The sequence below is a fragment of the Malus domestica genome, chromosome 15, assembly GCF_042453785.1.
Source record: "Malus domestica chromosome 15, GDT2T_hap1".
Lineage (NCBI taxonomy): Eukaryota > Viridiplantae > Streptophyta > Magnoliopsida > Rosales > Rosaceae > Malus > Malus domestica.
The window spans coordinates 7,693,794-7,716,065 of NC_091675.1; the positions used below are offsets into that span (position 1 = coordinate 7,693,794).

The window sequence follows — 22,272 nt, forward strand, 5'->3', positions numbered from 1 at the left end:
CAATTTTCCCGAGAGAAAGGAAAGCTAGACATCACCTCCTTTTTGTCATGAGATGTAACTTGATTTCCTTTGGAAGAGAATGAACGGTTTGACTCAATTTCAGCGGCTGCTTTTCTTTTGTGACAGTAGTCAAATGTGTGACATTTCCAGCCACAAAAAGTGCATTTAAGGTGAGCACGATAGTTCTTTGTAAGATGATTTGTCTTGTTGCACTTTCCACAGCGCGACCCTCCATCGTCTAATTCAGTGTCGCGGCCAACACCCTTCACAGCAAACACAGCTGCTTCTGGTTGGATAGTATGTTTCCCATTCGAGACTTCAGCTTGTTTCTCATGTCGAAGAACAAATGTATAGGCTTTGTTGACAGTAGGCAGTGGTTCTAACAACAAGGTGCTGCTACGAACTGTGGCATACGAATCATTTAAACCCATGAGAAACTTCATCGTTTTATGAGTTTCAACATACGATGTTATCTATCTCTTTGTCTCACAACGACATGAAGGGATCGAAACCAAGGCGTCACGTTCATCCCAAAAACTCTTAAGTTTAGTAAAATAAGAGCTTACTGTCATACTGTTTTGCACACAGTCATGAATTTCTTTCTCTATATGGAAAAGTTGAACAATGTTCACATGAGAAAATCTCTCTTGCAGGTCGAGCCACATCTGCCGTGCATCTTTGCAGTGTATGACACTTCCCGAGATCTCTTTAGACATGGAGCCAAGCAACCATGTTTTCACTAGGTTGTTGCATCGGTTCCATTGTTGAAATTCTTCAATCTGGTCATCGCTTGGTTTCTCGATCGTCCCATCGACGAGGCCTAACTTGTTTTTGACCATCAAAGCCATGGTCATGGATTGGACCCATATACCATAGTTGTCTTCCATAAGCGGCTGCGGCACAAGCACCGCACTAGGTTGATCCGAGTGATGAAGATAGAGTGGATAATTAGGGTTTTCCCACTTTTGATACAAAGTCATGCCTGAAGAGGTCGACTTTTCTAGTTTGTCGCCCATGGCTATGGTTGCTAGGGTTTGTATTTCTTCTTTGATGTGTTTCCCAGTTCTTTCACTCTGGTACCATCTTAAGAAACTAGATATGTTGTAATTGATTTCTTATTATTCATAGAAACAAGATTACATTCTTATACACACAATGTATATCACGATCCTAGTTAGTTGCCTATAATCAAGGCTAACTAGAGCTAAATAAGGAAATAAATCACTAATGAACAATTTACAATGGTTGACCTAATCAATTCGGGATATCCTCTTTAACAGCCTCCAAATTAATATTCACATTACTCTACAGTGCTATTGTTTCTTCCCTTATTTAATTTTCTTCCTCTCAAATTAAAATTTAAAAAATAATTAAAAATAATTTATCAGATTAGCTAGCGTCATGCTGACACTAGGTTATTGTTGGAATTTGATATGGTAGTTTAATTCAATTAACCACATCTTCAATCAAAGGAATGATTTATTCATTTAGTAACAAGTGACACTCATAATATGTCTAAAAACCTTATTTTAATATGGTAGTTTAATTCAATTAACCAAATTACTTCAATTAAAATAATAAATTATGTTTGACCTATAGCCCTTTGGCCATCTCGGTTGGAGATGATTTTTTGTCACATGACTATATTTGGCCTATGAGCCTTTGACCCCTCAATTGGAGATGCTAAAAAATATGGTCTGGTATTGTTCATTAGAATATTAATTTCTTAGAGGGCTATAAGACTAAGGTCATCTCCAACCGAGGGTTGGCTAGAGAGCTCGTTTTAGCCCTTTGGCCCTCCAAGATATTAATATTTTAATGAACAGTATATGACCATATTTGCCTCCATCTCTAACCGAGGGCCAAAGGGTCATAGGGCCAAACATAATTTATTATTTAAAAACTACAACTTAAATATAATTAAATATGAAACAATTTTTTTTTATGTTGTGTAATTTTTATGTTGGTTAAAGTTATTTAATGTTGTTTAATATTGCCTAATGTTGTTTCATGTTACTTAGTTTAATTTAATGTTGTATAATGACTTCGGAAGTTATAGGAAAAAATAGAATTTAAAAAAAATATGAAACAAATTTTGTAAAATAGAAGTTATAGTAAAAAATAGAATTTAAAAAAATGAACCATATATTTATATATTTATGCCACATTATAAAGGGTGCGTTTGGTACGTGGGACAGGACGTGACAGAACGGGACGAGGCGTTCCGTCCCGCGTTTGGTACGCCAAAAATGGGTGGAACGCGCTGTTCCATGAGACAAAAATTGGGTGTTTTTGCGTCCCGCCTCCCCCCCCCCCCCCCCCGAAACTGGTTGTTCCACGTATGTGGAACACAAAAATTCCACTGTCTACCCTCCCTCTCTCCTGTAGCCTCCTCCTCCACCACAAACCTAGCAACCCAAATGTTTCGTTACCCAAACGTAGCTTCGTTACCCAGCAACCCAGATGAATTCGAGCTCGATTTCGGGCTGAGTTGGCTCTCTCTTCCTCTTCTCTTCTATTTCTTTCGCCGGCTCTCACTCTCTTACGAAACACAGCTGAAAGCAGCAGCTCCATATCCACCTTCCAATGGCTTCCGTCAACCCATGTTGCTCCTCAATGGCTCTTTCCCCTTCTCCGTAAGCCCCCACCCCCTCTCTCTCTGGGTTTAAAATTTGTATTATCCGTTTGTTGATTTGAATAATCACAATGATTTGAAATGTTAATCCTGAAATTGTGAGAGATAAATCGAGGTTTTTCATGTTTTGGAATTGAGGCATTGTGTGTGTAATGTGTGTTTAATGTTAAATCTTCAAATGGAGGAGGTAAATTGATATTACGCTAAACCAGGTAGTGGATGGAAATTGGGAATCCACACTCGCGCCTTTTCATATCGTTGGTTTTAAATTGGGGGAAAATAGTTTGATTTACTGGAATTGAAGAGAAAGTATGGGTTTGATTTACTGGGTTTGATTTTTACTGGGAGATCTGAGCATGCGGGAGAGAGAGAGAGTCAAATGGAAGAAGAGAAAGCAGAGAAACGGGAGAGAGAGAGTCAAATAAAAAGGGTAAGTTAGTCATTTAATCTAGTTTCGTTTTGTTCCATCTTGCCAGTACCAAACATGACATGAATCTTTGTTCCGTTCTGTTCCGTCCCATTCCGTCCCATCTGCGTACCAAACGCTACCAAAGGGAACGCATCTAAGTATTGAAATCATCTGCGTCTAAAATTTGAAGACTGAGATGACACTATAGCCAAATGAACTCCATTCCTGATTAAAAAATCAAGCACTTCGTGAATTGACACCTAACGTGATGACACTCTTTAACAACGAGCATTCCCGACTCGGAAAAAAAAGTCATTTTATATTATGTTTCCTTTTCCTCTCTTGTATATTGGTTTTCGTCACTCTCCCCCTCCATTTCTACCTCTCATTCCTTTCCTTTATAATCTGCGCAGATTGCACTACATGATATAAATGGACAGGTCTTACTTTTCAATATTAATCTTATATCTAATTAGCAAAATAGCAGGAAGAAAATGACTTAATCATGTGTTGTTTCTGCTGAAAATGATTGCTAGATTGGAGCAATAATTCAAACTAATTTAGGTCATCGAATACTGGTAGAATGGAAGAATTTTCCTAATATTTGATCAATAATGTCGTTATTATTTGATCGATCATTTAGTAATTAAGAGTTATAAAATTCTCATTTTATTAAATTTCTCAAGTTTGTTGAAAATAAATTTTAATCACTAGTGAAAGGCTCAATGTCTGTAGATGGCCACATTGGTTAGAACATATATTTGCATCCGATGCGGATGCGCTCAAGTTTGAATTTCACGTATGGAGTTTAGACTATTTCAAAATTAAATATGGCCTCTTTTTACATTTTTTGTAAGTCTGAGCTCACACTGAATAAATTTGATGAAAAAATTGGTGACTGCAACACTATTATCCTTTGAATGAATGTGGTTGAAAAGTTTAATTCGATCGCTCAGAAGCAGATGAAAAAAATTTTGTAAGTCAGACGTTCTACAAAAACAAAGAAAGTACAACCGCAGAAGCAGATGAAAATACCCATACAAAAACAAATAAAGTGCAGAAGCCAATAACAAACCCAATCAAATATGACAATCTGATTGGAGGAAGGAAAAGTTGATTAAAGCAATCTGTTGTTTCTTTTACACACAAATTTATAGGTAGTTTAGAAGAATTTAATATTTATTTCTATCGTTTGTAAAAATAAAAATAAAATAAAAATATTAAACTCAATACTTTAGAAACTTTAAAATCCCATTCACTTTGTAATGGGAGGAGAGTGACAAAATTAATTTCACATCTGCGAGCAAGATCTGCCACCATTCAATAATTCCAGATCAAATGGCAACAATCTCACAACCCCTGATCAGGCCCCAGATTTCTGGCCAGGCAGAAGGGACAACAGGGGCATAACTATCACTCTACAACAGCAACAGGACTAAAACCCTAACCCTAACGTGGCGGTTAGGAGTACAGCCCACAAATGCTAACTTGGTCAACAATGGTAATTTTAGTTGACTGACCATCAAGAACAAAAACAGAAGAGGTAGGAAAGTCCAAATATTATACGATGGATTTTGACAACGATGAAGATTTTTGCAAAATTCTGGACTGTGAGTTTGCAAAGGTGAGTGGGGTTGATGTAAACAGTTCGAACAATGCCATAGATACTGAGGATTATGATAAAATGGATCATATTTTAGTGCCAAAGCAGATGGAGAATAACCAATGTGAAAGTGAATATGGTGGCCAATTTGATTATGGGTCCGAAGCTAGGAATGATCTTAATATCATGCATGTGATCTAATATTTTAGTAAATAGAGTATTGGATTTTTACTCATGTGTCTTGAGTGCGAAACACTCCATTTCCTAAATTATTGTATTAGTTTCGTATCCTTCCTCCTTCTCTTATATATTATTAATAAATTTAAAAAAAATCTTAATATCATTCTTACTTACACACTGGTAATTGTAAGCATTTCTTTTGTTAATCCATTATGCTTAATTTGTAGCTAGCCATGCTTGTGACTTAGTTGATTAACAACCAATATTTAACTTAATTAAATAAGAGAATTCACTCCAGTATCTGGTAATACCTCCTTGTAAGGAAATTGTGCTGGGAAAATTAATCTTACCTAGGTAATGCGGGAGACCAATTTTTAAACCAAATTCTGCAAACCAAATGATGTGGTAATATCGATTAATGTGCTCATTTCCTATTAGTGACACCTTTAGTTTGCATATCTAATTTAAAATTTTAATCTCCTTAGCATTATGCATCTTACTTTATAATTTTCCAACAAATTAATAACCTTACTATACATAGTAAGTTTGATCTCATCATTTGTTGTTGTGTGCACAGTGCTTGCAAAACGTCATATCTTGTTTCTTTAAATTTATTTGGTTACAGTCATAGTCTCTAAAAAAGGGACAAGGCTGCCCTCCATTTCCGGTGTCCTCCCTGTGCCCTCCACTTCCGGTGCCCTTTCTGTGCCCTCGTGTGGTCACGGTTAAGCAACGTCAACATTTTATATTACTATTCATTTTTATCTTATTATATCTATAAAAAAATAATATAAAATATCATGACCACACAAAATAAGTGGGCACGAAAAAAACACCGAAAATTGAGGACAGACAATCCTTGTCTCTAAAAAAGGCAGTGTGGTCACGCTGCTAAATCTTTGGACATGTTTTAATTCTCTTTTCTTTTAATTTCCCAGAAAACAACACAAACATCAACTTCGTTTTCTTGTTTAAAAGGCTGTGCCACGTGCATACACAGTCTGTCAAACGAAAAGCTCAAGTGAACCCACAATCTCGTTATGACACGTGACATGTGACACCTGGCTCATGACATCTTACTGTGCCATGTTCACGTGAAGCCCCTCACATCACATGTTGAGATTTTGATCTTCCTCCACGTTGGGGACCTCATCATGTGACTTTTAAGAATCCCAATCAAAACCCATTCAACAAATATTGTAAAAGTGCTCGTGTTTTATGATTGGATAATGGATAATGCTTTGTACCCATATATTGATATTTTACCCAAACTTTGATAAGAGAAGATTTTGGATAATGTGAAAACAATGTAACTTAATTTAGGAAAAATATAGCTTTTCTTTTAGAGTACAACTTTGTGGGGTTGGATTAGAGTATCAATTAGCCAGTTATGTACTTAACATAATTGCAATTAAGAAGAAAATTGTGTATATCTGTTTTTAATTGATTTTCCAAGCTTTTAATAATTCAAAATGATAATCATGTTCCAAAACTTGAAACAAACATTGTCCGCGATGTTGAAAACAAAGAAAACAAAAGCAATCAAGAACAATGAAAGAAAGAGGTGTTAGAACTTTCCTGGGCTTTTTGTAGGCATGAAGATGAGCAAAAGTTGAAGTGCGATGTGACGTGCTTTGTAACTAATTAACTTCCCCGAACTTTAATCTTTTATAAATTCAGCGTTTATATATTTAGCTCTATTCCCTTCTTTTTCACACAATCATACAAGTATTGTAGTTACCAAACTGCCATCGATCATATATAGCTGCGACCTGTGCTTAAGTATTGTAGTTAACAAAAAGTAAATAGAGTCTACTCATTTGCTTCTTTCAATGATATACACTATTATTATCAGATGGTACAAAGCCAAAATATTTTACAAAGCAACCCAATATATCCCAAATAACACAATCACCATGCATGTAGATGTACTCTTTATTACACCCGATGTATACCAACAAACACAAAAGCATATCAATCACTAAAAGAACAAAGTAAGCTAGTGATATGAAGAAAAAAGAAAAAGAAATCAACAATATATCAACGAGACTCGCACACAACGTAAGGTACCAACTGATGTCATACATATGTCTACACGTCCCGAACGTGGAAGACGTTGGGGTTTTTAATGACAATATCGTACATGTAAACAGAGTTGAACTTGGAGAAGTCTCTGGGGAGAGAGATTAGATCGATCGAAGATCGCTTGTGGAATTGGAAGAGATCGGGATCACCTCCATAGTACCTCTCCCATCCTAACCCCGTCAATATTTGCTCGAGCGTTGAGTAGGACGACACCACCTGCCCACTCGGCAAGTGCACCAAAGCCTTCCTCCTAGTCGATGTCTCGGCCTGCGGATTTTCCACCAGGCGAATCACCCCATTATTATTGAAAACCCAAACCCCAGACATTTTTTCGTTCTGGTTGCTAGAACTAGGGTTTTCTCTGGTGGGCAGTATTGGTTGTAATGTGTTGCTGTTTCTGTGGAGAAAGGGGAGGAGAAGGAAATGGAGTGGGTTGCTGTGAGAAAACAGGTGGTCGGAGGGGGTATATATATGTGTGTCAAAGGGACAAATCAAAACAAGAGGGAATACTCTATGAGTGGGAGTGAGAAACTGAAAAGGATGGTGATTGTGGGACCTAATGGGATTAAAAACAAGAGGGTGCATGGATGCGCGTAGGGTTTTTTGATTTAGGGCACAAATCATCACCATCAACATCCAATTCCGTGGGGTTGGGGTTTGGAAGAATCTTTGTGTAGCTTAATTGTTCTCCTTTTTCTCTTTTTATTTTTAGGTGATGGGGAATCTTTGTATACAAATGCATGCCACTGTTCATTAATTAAGAAAAGATTCAAAAAGGAAAGTCAATGATGGAAAGACGCTGCACTCACTTATATCACGAGATGTCCACGTGAAGGGGGTGGGAGTGACTAGGGGCTGTTATTTCTTGTGTGGATCTTGGGATGTTGGTGGGTTTTCCGACTGAAAGCTGCTGTTTGGGATTATTGTTGGAAAAACGTAGTCATTTATAATTGCTTTTAACCTTAAAGGCTTTGCCCTAGTTAAGTTGTCAAATCCGGCTTGTTGTATTTTGTGATTCTTTGCAGTGTGATTTTCGAATTTCCAACTCGGAAAGAAAAGTATTAGCAATGTGGTCAGTAAATATGTGAGATTGGTGGCAAGTCACGGTTATTCACACTTTCTTCCGGGTTTCGAATCCAAGACCTCCAGTTTTTTGTTTAAAGGAAGCCTTGCAATCCGCATTTTACCACTGGGCCACCAACTCGTGGTTTGTATACTGTATTAGTTGATATAATTTTAATGAGCCTTTGAATAGATTAAGTGAATACCCAAAATTGTAGTCATTTTATTTCTATCTTTCTACATAACCGAAGAATGGAAAAGATTCTTTAAGAGTATCTGGTCCCAGAAATGCATGATAATTCAAATGTGATTTGGTCTTCCTCAATACTGTTTCAATTTTAATCAATTTTTTTCCTATTTGTTTTAAGGTATGACTATAGATGGTAAAGGTGCACGCCTTGAGTTCTTCCCAAACGGATCAACACACATCTAATTGCATGCATATTTTATTAAATGCGTCTTCATGTGGTGCTTGAAACTAAATTGGTAGAGTATACACACACACACACACACATATATATATATAGGGAGTTATTATTAGCACTCCAAAAATCTCATTTGACACTCCAAACTTTCTATAATTAGAAAGAAAAATACACTTGTGAGGAGTGTAAAATGAGATTTTTGGAAAGCTAATAACAATTCCATATATATATATATATATATTTCTGGTAATGCTAGGTAGATCAAATTTGCAAATTATGTAATGTGTCACCAATAGGAAATTAACATTTTAATCAACACTTAATAATCCAATCATCAACCATCACGTCATATAGTTTACAAAATTTGTTCTAAATAGTCGGTCTCCCTGATATCCCTTTACTTTCACACTAGGGTTTGACTCTTACTACCCCCTCCCCAATCTTTGGCTTCTTTTGTACCAAAGAGTTCATGTACTAAAAAATTATGTACTAAATTTGCCAACAGGATCTTCTTCGGATCCTCTTTACAAGGATTTTGGGGATCTGTAAATCGTGTCCGTTTATCGTACATTGTGCAGTCAGTTTTTGTCAGGTATTGTTTGTGTTCAATTTTAAATAAAAAAAATTAAAATGATTTCTGATTACACGATATACGATGAACATACATAATTCACGATTCTCCCGAATTCTCACAGAGAGGATCCGAATTTCTAAATTAGTAGTCTGTTGATAAGACCTATAGTTTAAAAACAAAAGTAAAGGACCAAGGCTGAGCTTGAATACATAATCCAAAAACATTCATTAATGGTTAATAACTAGCTGAAAACATCAAAGTTCGATCCAACTAGGTTTAGGTTTATTCATACATTAAGTGAAAGCAAATGATGAGATACTAAGTACTTTTATTATTGAGATTAGACAGTTGATTATTTTCCCTAATCATTTTATTATTAAGATTTCTCCCAAATTCTGAATACCACTCAAATCTAATCACAGACTCGAGATACATATGTCCGTCGAAGTCAATTCACGTATAATTGAGCCCTAAGGTGATGTACTTTGTCATTCAAAAGGACCACTACTTCACCAAGTCTCAATTATCATCGTCAAAAATTCATCGTTTTTCCAGAATGTCTGAATGATCAAACACTTAAAAAAATGCCCCCATGTTGCCCATATGTCATCACATGGGCTTACATGGTCCTGTAGCCGGAGAGGAGAAAGGAGGGCCTTTGAGCTGCCGTCTTGTCAAATCCATGATTACTGTTATACGTAGGATATTTTGGAGGTAGAGTTTCTTGACACGTTCAAAAGGACCTGTGAAAAATATGACCACACAAGAACTTTGATGCTCTTCAGTGTGAATTTAACAATAACAAATCAAGAACCATGCGACAAGAAATCAATTTCGGTGCGAATGTTGGCTTATGCTATCATTAATGATGGCCTTTATGTTATCTGTTTCTTACTGTTTGCGAATTGGCAAAAAAGGAAAATTTTGTTTGATTAGTCAATATTGAGTTTCTTATTGATTAGGTAACTTAAAAGACATAGAATGGGGCTGTCATTATCTATTGCTTCCTTCCTTTTCTGTTTTCTTTCTTTGAAATTAACCAAAAATCTTTGTCAAGTGGTTGATGTTGAATCTAGGAAGAATCTAGGATCAAAACTTCACGTGATTACGTGATACAGGGCGAATCTGACAAACTCGATCTATCATATATACACTCACAAACAATCCTAATTTATGTGGGTGCATTTGGTTAATGATGCAGGTATATTTAATTCAACAGTTGATCAATTTTAGTCTAATGACAATTAATTTTTATTTTGTAGGAGTACGTATTAAGTTCATATTTCATAAGCGATAATTTTTAAATAAAAAAAGGTTATTTAACAGTTGATCGGTAACATATTTAATAAGATGTCAAAATTTAATGTAACTAATCCACATAATTAGATGACAAAAGTCAAATTAACAGTGGTCCTCGATTAACTTTTGAGTCTGAAAGTTTATATTCTCATGTTCCCCCTCGTGCATGTAGAGAGCATTTCATGCTGGATTTTTGTATGCCTTTAGGCCCCCAAGCCCCTCAAGCGCAATGTCACCTTTGTATGCCTTTAGGCCTCCAAGCCCCTCAAGCGCAATGTCACCTTTGCTTCTGTTTTGTTCCACTTTTTACATCCCCAAGGTCCTAGTGATATAGACCCCTCCTAACCCCAATAGTTCTGAAAAATCTCAAGTGGTACCCAATTCCTTCGATTCCAGTCATGTAGATCTTTGTTACCATTTCATTTTTCGTATTATCGATACATTGAAGTTTCCCTGGACCTATTTATAATATATACATACATATATATATATATATTCTTGTTTTTTTTTTTTTAATTTGAAAATCAGGGTCTCAAGCTCAACACAGAAATTTGTTTGTCTAGAAAGTTCGTCCCCATGTCAAGTGGATTGCATCCGGCCTTTAAGCTGTATCGCATGACCTGCAGACTTTATAATGTATTTGCTAATTACTTCAATTTCTTTGTTTCAAGCTCCGACAGTTACTATTTCTTTCAAAGGCATGCAGTCACGAAAGGACATAATTAATATGAAATGAAATTGAAATTAATTTTAAGCTCCAAATTATAGTTATTTTTTTCCATTTGTCCAAAGATAATATTTGTGTTGTGCTTTTGGTCAAAAGTTCAAAACTATATTGTTTGGTGTCACCACACTCTATAATATATATATATGTACACACTTTGAATTATCAACCTTAAACTTCATTTTATCCTAGCTCCTAAGTACAATATATAGTAGTGAAAAATGTGTAAGTTGAGGAAATCTTCATGTACATTTCAATGAGGCTGCCCTATATCTTGCTTAATTGTATTCAATTAAAACTTAATTACTAAAAATACAACCAAAAATTTACTAATTTGTTATATATCAAAGTCTATAGAATTTCAACCTTTGATATCTCTTATTATATACATATTCTCTAGTTGTGAGGATATGAAGGTAAAAGAGTCCCACATTGGTGAAACGAGAAACTTTGCAAGTACTTATAAGAGGTTGAGTTACTTCCCATATTACTAATTAGCTTTATGGTGAAACCTCAAATTTTTTCATGAAATCTCACCCCACTTGTGTTGTTCACATGAGACTCACATTGGTGAAAGGAGAGAAACCTTACAAGGACTTATAAGAAGTTGAATTACTCTTCATATTACTAATTCGTTTTATGATAAACTGGATGATTCTTGTGTAGTTTTCTTTTGGCTTTGCCTCATTCTAACGGGGAAAAAAACGCAAATAATTGGTGATAAAAAACGACTACCACCTCTTTCATAGTTTTGTAAAAGTATAAAATGGTGCGATTGCAAAGTTGGTAGCCTACCTAATACATGAGGACATGAGTATAATTAAGAACCCAATGGCACTTGGACACCTCAAGGTCTTTTTAATAATTAAGTGATTTGGAACCAGAAAAGAGAATCCTTGCCCTACGTGTATACGAAGTAAAGGTGTTTTGGCTCTTGGAGAACAACTGTAGCAGTAGCACACCATGATTTTTCCATATATTCCATATTCTTTTTGTCATTCTTTCGACTTTTCCATACGTAATATGTTTTCACATTTCTTTGCGTACAAATATTAGGTTTTTGGTGGGGGCCGCCGAAGATTCCATAACATATGTACACCACAAACTTTATGCAACATGCTTAGCTTTTCATACATATCTCATTTGAAGTGAGAATCAAGGGAAAGGTAGCTTCCACACTCGGCACTACCTTTTTATATCCAAATAAAAGAGAAAAATAGGATAACACTTGCATCCCTGAGAGGGGAATGCACATATCCTACTTATATACTCACCGTATAACTTTTATAATCTGAACCCTTTACTTTCATAATGTTCATTTGAAGATCATTCTTTCAAAAATTATTTGAACCAAAGGTCATTTAGTCTACTAAATGTATGAAATAAATGGACGAAGTGAGTACCAAGTAACACGTTCATGATAAATTATCGATTTATTTGATATATTTGAAAACTAAACGATCTCTAATTCAAATTATTGTTGTTGTTGGGATGATTTTCAAATGATTATTAAAAAATTGAACAACTTTGATTATAAAAGTTATACGCTGAAAATACATTGTTTGCTAGGGATGAGATTTGTATATTGCTTATGAAAGGAGGATGCTAATATATTCAGAAAGATATATGCACTCAAGAATAATTAGCGGTCCAAAATGTTGTGGATTGTAATAATCTTAAAACCATTTCTACATTTCATTGGCCAAAGTTTCATCGTTCAAGCTATAGAACAGTGTTGAATGACGTTTGGTTTAATTAGCTTAACAGAAACTTGTCAAGGCATGTTTGGTATTGAAGAAAGTTGAGGTTTTACCATAAAAGTTAATTTGTAATATGTATGGGAAGTGACCCAATTACTTATTATCACATGTAAGGTCTCTTCTTTTCCCATTATGAGTTTAATACTCTCAACATGTCCTCAAATTTTCAAGCCTAGCATGTGAAAACTATACAAATCGGGTGACGTAGAGCATATGTGGACGTTGGGCTTCACACATGGGACAACTTGCTCTGATACCATGAAAATGTTAAGGTTCAATTATAAAACCAATTGGCAATATAAAAAGTAATCCAATTACATATAGACACATGCAAGGTCCATTATTTTTCTAATGTAAAATTAATACTCTCATTATATATAACCATTTTGTTCTACTTTTTCTGTCATCAGACTCATCACCCATTTATGAGTTGCGCAAGATTTTTTTTTTTTGTTGCCTTATGGGGATTTATTGGTTCGTCCTTTCTTGCGGGATTCCACAAGCCTATAACATAATTCATAAACTAGAATAATATTTGACGAAGCAGTACTTACTGTACACAACCCTAATGGCAGAACTTATATTCCTAATGGTGATATAATATATACACACCTCGAAAGCTAAACTTATTATAATTATAAGGATAATCTAGTTTGCGATCTTCAAATAAAGCTTGTCTTTTTCTAGAAATCAGATACTAATTCCCGTCTAAAAGAGCAAATAGATTGCAATAAGAATAAATTAGATACTAATTCAATAGTAATAGAGAATTTAATTTATAATAATTAAACTTCCAATGATAATATTTAAGAGAAACAGTGTATGGTACGCATTAAATCGAATATGAGCCAAAACTTCGTATAGTGGATGGGGCACCCACTAACCCAACGTGTAGGGGATAATTTAGTGCGATGTCACCAAAGTGAATGTATCAAGATCATTATCTAATTTAAGGAAAATACTAGGCACTTAGGTATCAAATTTGTCTTTTAATTCAAGTTGGATTTTTTTTGGTAATAAATTTTTTTAGTATCATATCATTTAGTACATAAATTTGGTGTATGTAGCACCACCCTCAATTTAACATGGGTAATGCTAGCAACTTTTTTTTTTTTGTGTAACAATGCTGGCAACTTAATTCTCACTTATATTTTCTTATTCTACTTCTTTGACCCTTTTGCATCCTACAATGTTATCTAATGATTTATTCCTCGTTCCCTTTCGTGTCAATTCCCCCTGACCAATGAACTCCAGCAGAGATGCAACCAAACCAAACATACTGGAGACCTTCTATTTTTTAGGTCACCTTTTAAAGATCATTTGAAAAACATAATTTAACGGTCTATATAAATTAATTATGTTGCATATGACGCTTTACTGTAGTGGTGAAAAGCAATCATGTCTATACATTCTGGTGCATATTCGATTCCCACCGACATCTTTCTCCCATAACTCTAACACACTAACGCTATTGTTTGTAAAAAAAATATAATAATAATAAGAATTTGACATTGATGATAATCAAATGGTAAAACGATTTCTAATTTGATTACGTTTTTTGCAAAGCTGATCTTTTAAGGGTGGCCTTGAAATTATACAGTTTCATCATCAAACAACATTACATGATGAAAATGATAGTCGAGAGGTAAAACAATAAGATATGAGTGAGAAAGTTGCTAACTTACTAACATCCTTATTCAATTTATAGCCAATCACTTTAAGTTGATGCTTAATTAAAAGCAATTATATCGACTGTATAATATAAGAAGACTTATTATATTAACACCCTACATATTGTTGAATAAACCTTACATACTTAATACACCTCATATTTGCTTTTTCAATTGAAAATTATCTTAACACACTTCACATACTTCCCATAATGCCCTCACACCCACATTCTCAACATACACCATACATTTTCTATGAACCCCACATTCTTCAAATCTTATAATACTCATTTGTTTCTTATCTCTCCTTGTTCAAAGTTTTCCGAGTTAGTACCCTTCCCACTAAGAAAACTTTGGAAGTTCTTAGCAGTAAACCCTCCAGTTTATCAACCACAATCTGTTGCTCCTCACCTATGAGGGCCAGTTGCGCCGAGAACTAGGAAACCATGTCCTCCATTGCTCATTCCAGAATTTCTAAACTCCACTTGGTTGTTCTAGCGATTGTTTCTGCGAGTAGTCGTAGCACTCCAATAAAAATCCAACAGATCAAACTGAAACATTCCTTTGGGGATACCGACGTGAACAGAAATCCACAGTTCAGACTACCATCACTGCCTATGCACTGCTGTGAAGAAACTCTATCCAAGATAACCCTAGAGATACTGGTTATACCAAACTGATGAATATTATTTGCCAAGAATCATACACCTCAAGATCAAAATTATTTAAAATTGATTGGTAGTGTTAGAGTATATATAATCAAGCCATCAAGATTGTGACATGTGTCAAAAGGTGAAAGGATAGAATACAAGAATTAGTTAGTTAGTTAGTCCAAGTTGTATAGGTCAGGACAAATGTAACTAACTCTTGAAAAAAGGATATATAGTGAATGTAGCAAGGAGAAACATAACAAGAAAATATACAGAAAGATTTTATCTCTCTCTCTCTCTCTCTCTCTATTTCTTTTCTCTTCTAAGATCTTCTTCTTCCTTCTGAGTATTCTAATCTTTTGATGCATTAGTAGAGATAACTGTGCTATGGTTAACATGGTATCAATCGCCCGAATTGCTTAGACAGCTTCTTCGTTTCTGGTTTATTGTGCTTCCGCATCGTTTCTTATCTCTGTGTGACTTCTTTGTGATTTTCTGGGCACCTCTCTTCACTCTTACGGTCTCTGACTTGGTTGGGTTTTTCTTGCCTACCAAGTGTTTGTTTTTATTCCTCAGAGACAATTCTTCATAATGGTTACAGCTTCTCAACTACAAATCTTGCAGTCTCCGATTACTGGGTTGATTTCCTTTGTATCATCCTCTGTGTCGGTTAAGTTGGATGATTCTAACTATCTTCAATGGCATTTTCAAATGCAGTTGATGCTTGAAGGATATGGGATAATGGGTTTTATTGATGGCTCGACTTGCTGTCCACCTCAATACTCGAGTGATTCTGAAGTTTTAACTGGTAGTGTTGGTTCAAGAATTGAGACGGATGATTACAAAGTATGGAAGATGCATGATAGGGCTCTTATGCAGCTTATCACTGCAACACTATCGTCTGTTGCTATTTCTTGTGCGATTGGGAGTATCAGTGCTAGAGATTTGTGGGTTTGTCTTCAAGAACGGTTTTCCACGGTTAGCAAGACTTCGATTTTTCAACTCAAGTCTGATCTTCAGACCATCAAGAAAGGGGCAGATTCTGTGACTCAGTATCTTCAGAGAATTAAAGAGGCAAGGGACTATCTTGCAGCTGCAGGGGTTAACTTTGAAGATGAAGACATTGTTATTTTGGCTTTGAATGGTTTATCAGCGGAGTATAACACATTTCGGTGTGTAATTCGTGGTAGAGAGAATGTGATTTCTCTTAAAGAATTCCGGGCTCAATTGCTTGCAGAAGAAGCAATTATTGAGAACAGTCAAAGTTTACAATTTTCTACTGCATTGTTTGCTAAGAATCAAGGTTCTAATGCTGGGGTTGCATTTTCTGAATCTCAGGGAGTTTTTAATTCTGGATTACAGGGTTCAAATGGTTTTCATGGGAACTCTGGTTCCTCTCAGTTCTTTAATAGTGGTCACAAGTCTAAGTACAAGGGTAAAGGCAAAGCTGGGAACTTTCAGGGTCAGAAATATTTTAATAATCAGGGACAAAGGTATTTCAACTCAAAACCTGTGGTTCATGATTTTACTCCTGGAATTCTTGGTAATCCTTCTCAGCTTCATAATGTTGTATGTCAATTATGTTCTCAACAAGGACACAGTGCTGCTACATGTGTGTATAGAACCATTGACACATCTGAGACTTCTGAGAAATGCCAAATCTATGATCGTAGTAATCATACTGCCAAAACCTGTTTTTATAGGAACAAGAATCGATCTCCACCTTCACAAATGACTGCTATGCAAGCTATGTTTCCTGGTTATATGCAGACTCCATATATGTCTCCTATGATGCATGTGGTCTCTCCTAACATGTCCACTATGATGAATATGATGTCTTCTAATTGTGCATCAAATCTTCAACCTTCTAATTCTGCACATATGGTCACTTCTAGTGCATATGCCCCTGCCTATATGCATGCCTCCACTTCTAATGTTCCTGTCCTATCCAATTCTGCAACTCCACAAGTTTGGCTGACAGATTCCGGTGCTACTAATCACATGACAAACGATCTCAGTAATTTGTCTCTAGCATCTCCATATCCAACCAATGAGACTGTTCAAACAGCAAATGGGGAAGGTTTGCAAGTCTCTCATATTGGGAACTCTATTATTCAGCCATCATCGCAGTCTCTCCGATTAAATTCTGTTCTTTACATTCCAAAATTGTCTCATAATTTGTTGTCAGTTCATAAAACATGTCTTGACAACAATTGTTGGCTAATATTCGATGCTTATTGTTTTTGGATTCAGGACAAAATCACAGGGAGAATCTTGTATAAAGGACACTGCAACAATGAACTGTATCCAATTCCTTCTTTTCCTAGTTTACCATCAGGTTCATCATCTCATCTACAAGCTCATCCACCTGTTGCTCTTCTTGGACATACTGTGAATTCAACATTATGGCATTGCAGACTAGGTCACCCTTCTAATCCCATAGTGTCTCTTATCCTTCGAAAGTCAAAAGTTGCTGTTAAAACAGATGTGTCACATACTTTTTGTCAAAGTTGTTTAGAAGGGAAATTTAGTAAACTTCCTTTCTCTCATACCTCTACAAAATCTGTAATACCATTCGAAATTGTACATAGTGATCTGTGGGGACCTGCACCTAGTGTATCTGTGGATGGGTTCAAGTATTATGTCCTATTTGTTGATGAGTGTACTAGATTCTGTTGGCTATTTCCCTTAATAAATAAATCTGATATGTGTTCAGTGTTTGTTAAATTCTAACATTTTATCTTTACTCAATTCTCAGCAAGAGTTAAGATATTACAAAGTGATGGGGGGGTGAATATATTTGTAAACCTATGCAGTCTTTTCTTGCTCAACATGGCATTTCTCATCATAAATCATGTCCCTATACACCTGAACAGAATGGCTTGGCTGAAAGAAAACACAAACATGTAGTTCAAACAGCTCTTACTTTGTTACAAAATGCACATTTACCTTCTAAGTTTTGGTCTTTTGCATGCCAAACTGCCATCTACTTGATCAATCGAATGCCATCTTCCATTCTTCAAAATCAATCACCTTTTGAACTCTTATATTCTGCTATTCCTGAAATCCAGCACTTAAGGGTTTTTGGTTGTGCTTGTTTTCCACTTTTACAACCTTATAACAGCAACAAATTACAACCTAAGTTTGCCAAATGTCTCTTTTTGGGATATGCCTCCACCTATAAGGGTTATATATGCTTTGAACTTACTCTTGGAAAGATATATATCTCAAGACATGTCATTTTTAATGAACTTGACTTTCCATACAGTGCTCTAAGTTCTAAGTCACAGTGTTCCCAGTCTCCAAGAGTAAAACCTGATAGTAATACACCAATCCTACCTATTGTGCTGCCAACCTTGCAAAATATTCTTGTTTCTTCATCCTCTCCTCCTTCTCTAGCCCATGAACCTTCTCCCTCTTCTCAGTCATCATCCTCACCCCAGTTCATTGCTGCACAAGATTCTCCTGCTCCTGTGGTTCCTGATCATAATCCAGAAAGTTTACAAGTAGTCCTTGATATCCCACCAGTAAATCTCCATCCAATGCAAACTCGTTCCAAGAGTGGAATTGTGAAGAAAAAGGTGTTTTTTGCTGCTGCACACACCTCCACAGTGGTTGATTTGACTACCACTGAACCTGCAACATATAAGTCTGCACTGAAGGTTCCAGTATGGCTCAATGCAATGAAGGAGGAACTTAATGCTCTTTATTCTCAGAAAACATGGAGTTTGGTTGCTCTTCCCCCTAACAAGAATCTGGTCGGGTGTAAATGGATTTTTAAAGTGAAGAGACACGCTGATGGGAGTATTGCCAGACATAAGGCTCGTTTGGTCGCCCAAGGGTTTAGTCAGGAAGCAGGTTTGGATTATGGTGAGACATTTAGCCCGGTTGTTAAACCAACAACTGTAAGACTCATCCTTGCTCTTGCTGCTCATTATAATTGGCCATTGCGACAACTAGATGTGAAGAATGCCTTTCTTCATGGCATTTTAAATGAGGAGGTCTATATGTCTCAACCTCCAGGTTTTGAGGATCCTCAGTTTCCTTATCTGGTTTGCAAGTTACAAAAATCCCTATATGGTCTTAAACAAGCACCAAGGGCTTGGAATGATAGGTTTACTCAATTCTTACCACAGTTGGGGTTCCAAACCACTACTTCAGATCCGTCATTATTTGTTAAACCTGTTGATGGTGCTATTGTGGTTCTTCTCTTATATGTGGACGATATCATCATTACTGGAAATGCATCCTCTACTATTCCACAGGTGGTTGCAGCTTTAACCAATGAGTTTGAGCTTAAGGATCTTGGTCCCTTACATTTCTTCTTGGGCATTCAAATTTCCAAAACTGCTCACGGATTGTTTCTGTCCCAAGAAAAATATATTGTTGACTTGTTGAAGAAGACTGACATGACAGATGCCAAACCTGTAGTCACACCGTGCTTGCCTTATAATAGACTCCTCAAAGATGATGGTCAGCCGTTCAATAATCCAAGGCTCTATCGGAGTGTGGTTGGAGCCTTACAATACCTTGTGTTCACCCGACCTGATATTGCTTTCTCTGTGCATCAGGTTAGTCAATTTATGCAAGCCCCAATGCTCTCCCACTTCACTGCAGTTAAAAGGATATTAAGGTATCTCAAAGGGTCTTTGTCTAAAGGCATCACGTATAGTAAAGGAGAGTTACGTCTTAAAGCCTTTAGTGATGCTGATTCGGCCATGTGTCAAAATTGTGACATGTGTCATCAAGATTGTGACATGTGTCAAAAGGTGAAAGGATAGAATACAAGAATTAGTTAGTTAGTTAGTCCAAGTTGTATAGGTCAGGACAAATGTAACTAACTCTTGAAAAAAGGATATATAGTGAATGTAGCAAGGAGAAACATAACAAGAAAATATACAGAAAGATTTTATCTCTCTCTCTCTCTCTCTATTTCTTTTCTCTTCTAAGATCTTCTTCTTCCTTCTGAGTATTCTAATCTTTTGATGCATTAGTAGAGATAACTGTGCTATGGTTAACAGGTAGGAGTAGTGACATTGTAAATAAATATTAGGCTTGAATCAATAATAGGCTTAAATAAATATTTTGTAGTATGGTTTCCTGGGAACTCACAAGCAGGTATTTGAAAGAAAGAAAGGCCTCCTATAAAAAAAAATGTGATCTTGATTCACAATTAGATGCCCGGCAACCTATGTTCGAGAAGATAATTATGATACTTTTATAAAGTTTAATAACCCAGAAGAAAAAAAAAAGGGATTGGCTATAAGGAGGGATGGGCGTATAAGAAAGTGCAGTTAAGGTTTTGATATGTAGTTTTATTGATTAGGGTTTTATTCAACAATGGAAGATGAGAGGGGCTTTGATAGTTGAAGAACAAAAATAATACGTTAAAAGTTATTTGGGGTGTATTTAAAATTTTATTTTTTTCTTTTTAATCTGATAATGTCAAAATTGTCATTACACATAAGTCATTTAATATTAAATTTTGATGTGGGATGTATTCAACATTATGTGGAGTACTAAATACAAAAGCCTATAAGAAATTTAACATACATACGTATGTATATGAGTGTATATAACTGTTTTACAAGAACTTACGATGGCAAGTACCTTTTGCAATTGCATGCATATGCTGGTAGATTAGCAAGTTTAATTCTACAATAAACTCAAGGGTCATTGTTTTGTCCGTAACCCTAAATTAAGCCACATGGCCCAAATGGCCCAATATAACTATAACTCTAGATTTAATTCACGATCCAAAATCATAATTATAACCACGAATCTAGTCATGAAGAACATGTAGAACAAAAACGGATCTGGAAAAAAAAAATCAATATCTAATGATCCAATGTGTATATAGTGAGGATTTATTAACGTTGGTGCAACAGAGATTGCTCCTTCTTTATCTCGTACTAAGGTCTCAAATATTATTCGTATGGGAAAATGGGTTATTCCTTCTATTTTTTCTTCTACTTTCCCAGACCTAACTAAAGAGATTTTAGAAATGCCTCTTCCAATTGATGAGGATAAGGACGTTTTAATTTGGGAAGTTTCTACATCTGGTGTTTTTTCGTTTTCCGATGGCTATGAAATTGTTCGTCATCGGTTTCCTGTCAAGAGTTGGGCTTCCATTATCTGGCGTCCTTTCATCCCACCTCGTTACTCTATTTTAGTTTGGAAGATTCTATTCAACAAGCTCCCAACGGAGGATCAACTTCAGCGCCGAGGCATCCCGCTGGCTCCAATATGCCAACTATGTCACAAGAATTCTGAATCTATTGACCACTTATTTTCTAACTGTGAATTTGCACAATGTGCTTGGCGTTGGCTAGCTACCCAATTTGGCACTATTATTCCACCTACGGGCTCCCTCTCTGATCTATGGCTTGATTTTCTGTCAAAACAGTTTTCTCCACATCTTCGCAATGTTTGGCTAGCTTCAGGGTTTTTCTTACTAATGGCTATTTGGAAGATGCGTAATAAAGTGAAGTTTGAAGGCAAACCTCCCTCCTTCTCACGTCTCTGCCGCTCCACCTCGGCCTGGATTAGGCAGGTTGGAGCTCTCACCCCTGGCCATGTACGAGGCATTTTGGATAGGCAACTTTTAGTTTCTCTTGGAATATCGCCTAACTCCTGTAAAGCTCATTCTATTGTCCCTGTTTTTTGGCACCCCCCTCCTTTTTCTTGGGTCAAAGTGAATACTGATGGCCTTGCTAAAGGTAATCCGGGTCCTGCGGCATGTGGCGGGGTTTTTCGTGACTCTGCAGGTTATTTTCTTGGTGGTTTCTCCCTAAGCTTGGGCCATCGTACTTCTTTCTATGCGGAGCTCCATGCTGTCATCCTTGCTGTCAAATTGGCCCACGCGCGGGGCTAGCAAAATTTATGGCTTGAAAGCGACTCTTCTAGTGTAATATCATGTTTTGCTTCTGGATCTTTCTCTCCCCTTTGGTCGCTCCAGACACGCTGGAACAATTGTACTCTCCATTTGCAGAACATGGTTTTTCGTTGCTCTCATATTTTTCGAGAAGGGAATGTTGTTGCTGACAAATTAGCCAATTTAGGGCTTCTATCATCTTCACTTGTTTGGCATTCCACTCCCCCTATAGAGATCCTTCCTCCTCTGCACTCAGATTTCTTGGGCATGCCAACCTACAGGTTTGTCTCCTCTTCTTGATGTGTGTTCTCCTTTCTTTTCC

The 22,272-nt window shown here is 36.3% G+C and overlaps 2 protein-coding genes across 2 annotated transcripts; both read right to left on the reverse strand.

Moving 5' to 3' along the window:
• Window positions 1–473: 473 nt before the first annotated feature.
• Window positions 474–1,016, reverse strand: LOC103400218 (uncharacterized). Its single transcript, XM_008338877.2, has one exon. The coding sequence runs from the start codon at window positions 1,014–1,016 to the stop codon at window positions 474–476; it is 543 nt and encodes a 180-aa protein (XP_008337099.2).
• A 5,602-nt stretch (window positions 1,017–6,618) lies between these two features.
• LOC103456111 (flowering-promoting factor 1) lies at window positions 6,619–7,357 on the reverse strand. Its single transcript, XM_008395749.4, has one exon. The coding sequence runs from the start codon at window positions 7,237–7,239 to the stop codon at window positions 6,919–6,921; it is 321 nt and encodes a 106-aa protein (XP_008393971.1). The 5' UTR covers window positions 7,240–7,357; the 3' UTR covers window positions 6,619–6,918.
• Between the last annotated feature and the right edge of the window lie 14,915 nt (window positions 7,358–22,272).

Excerpts from the sequence above, each read along its gene's own strand:
- LOC103400218 (XM_008338877.2), bottom strand. The coding sequence starts at position 1,016 with ATGGGCGACAAACTAGAAAAGTCGACCTCTTCAGGCATGACTTTGTAT.
- LOC103456111 (XM_008395749.4), bottom strand. The coding sequence starts at position 7,239 with ATGTCTGGGGTTTGGGTTTTCAATAATAATGGGGTGATTCGCCTGGTG.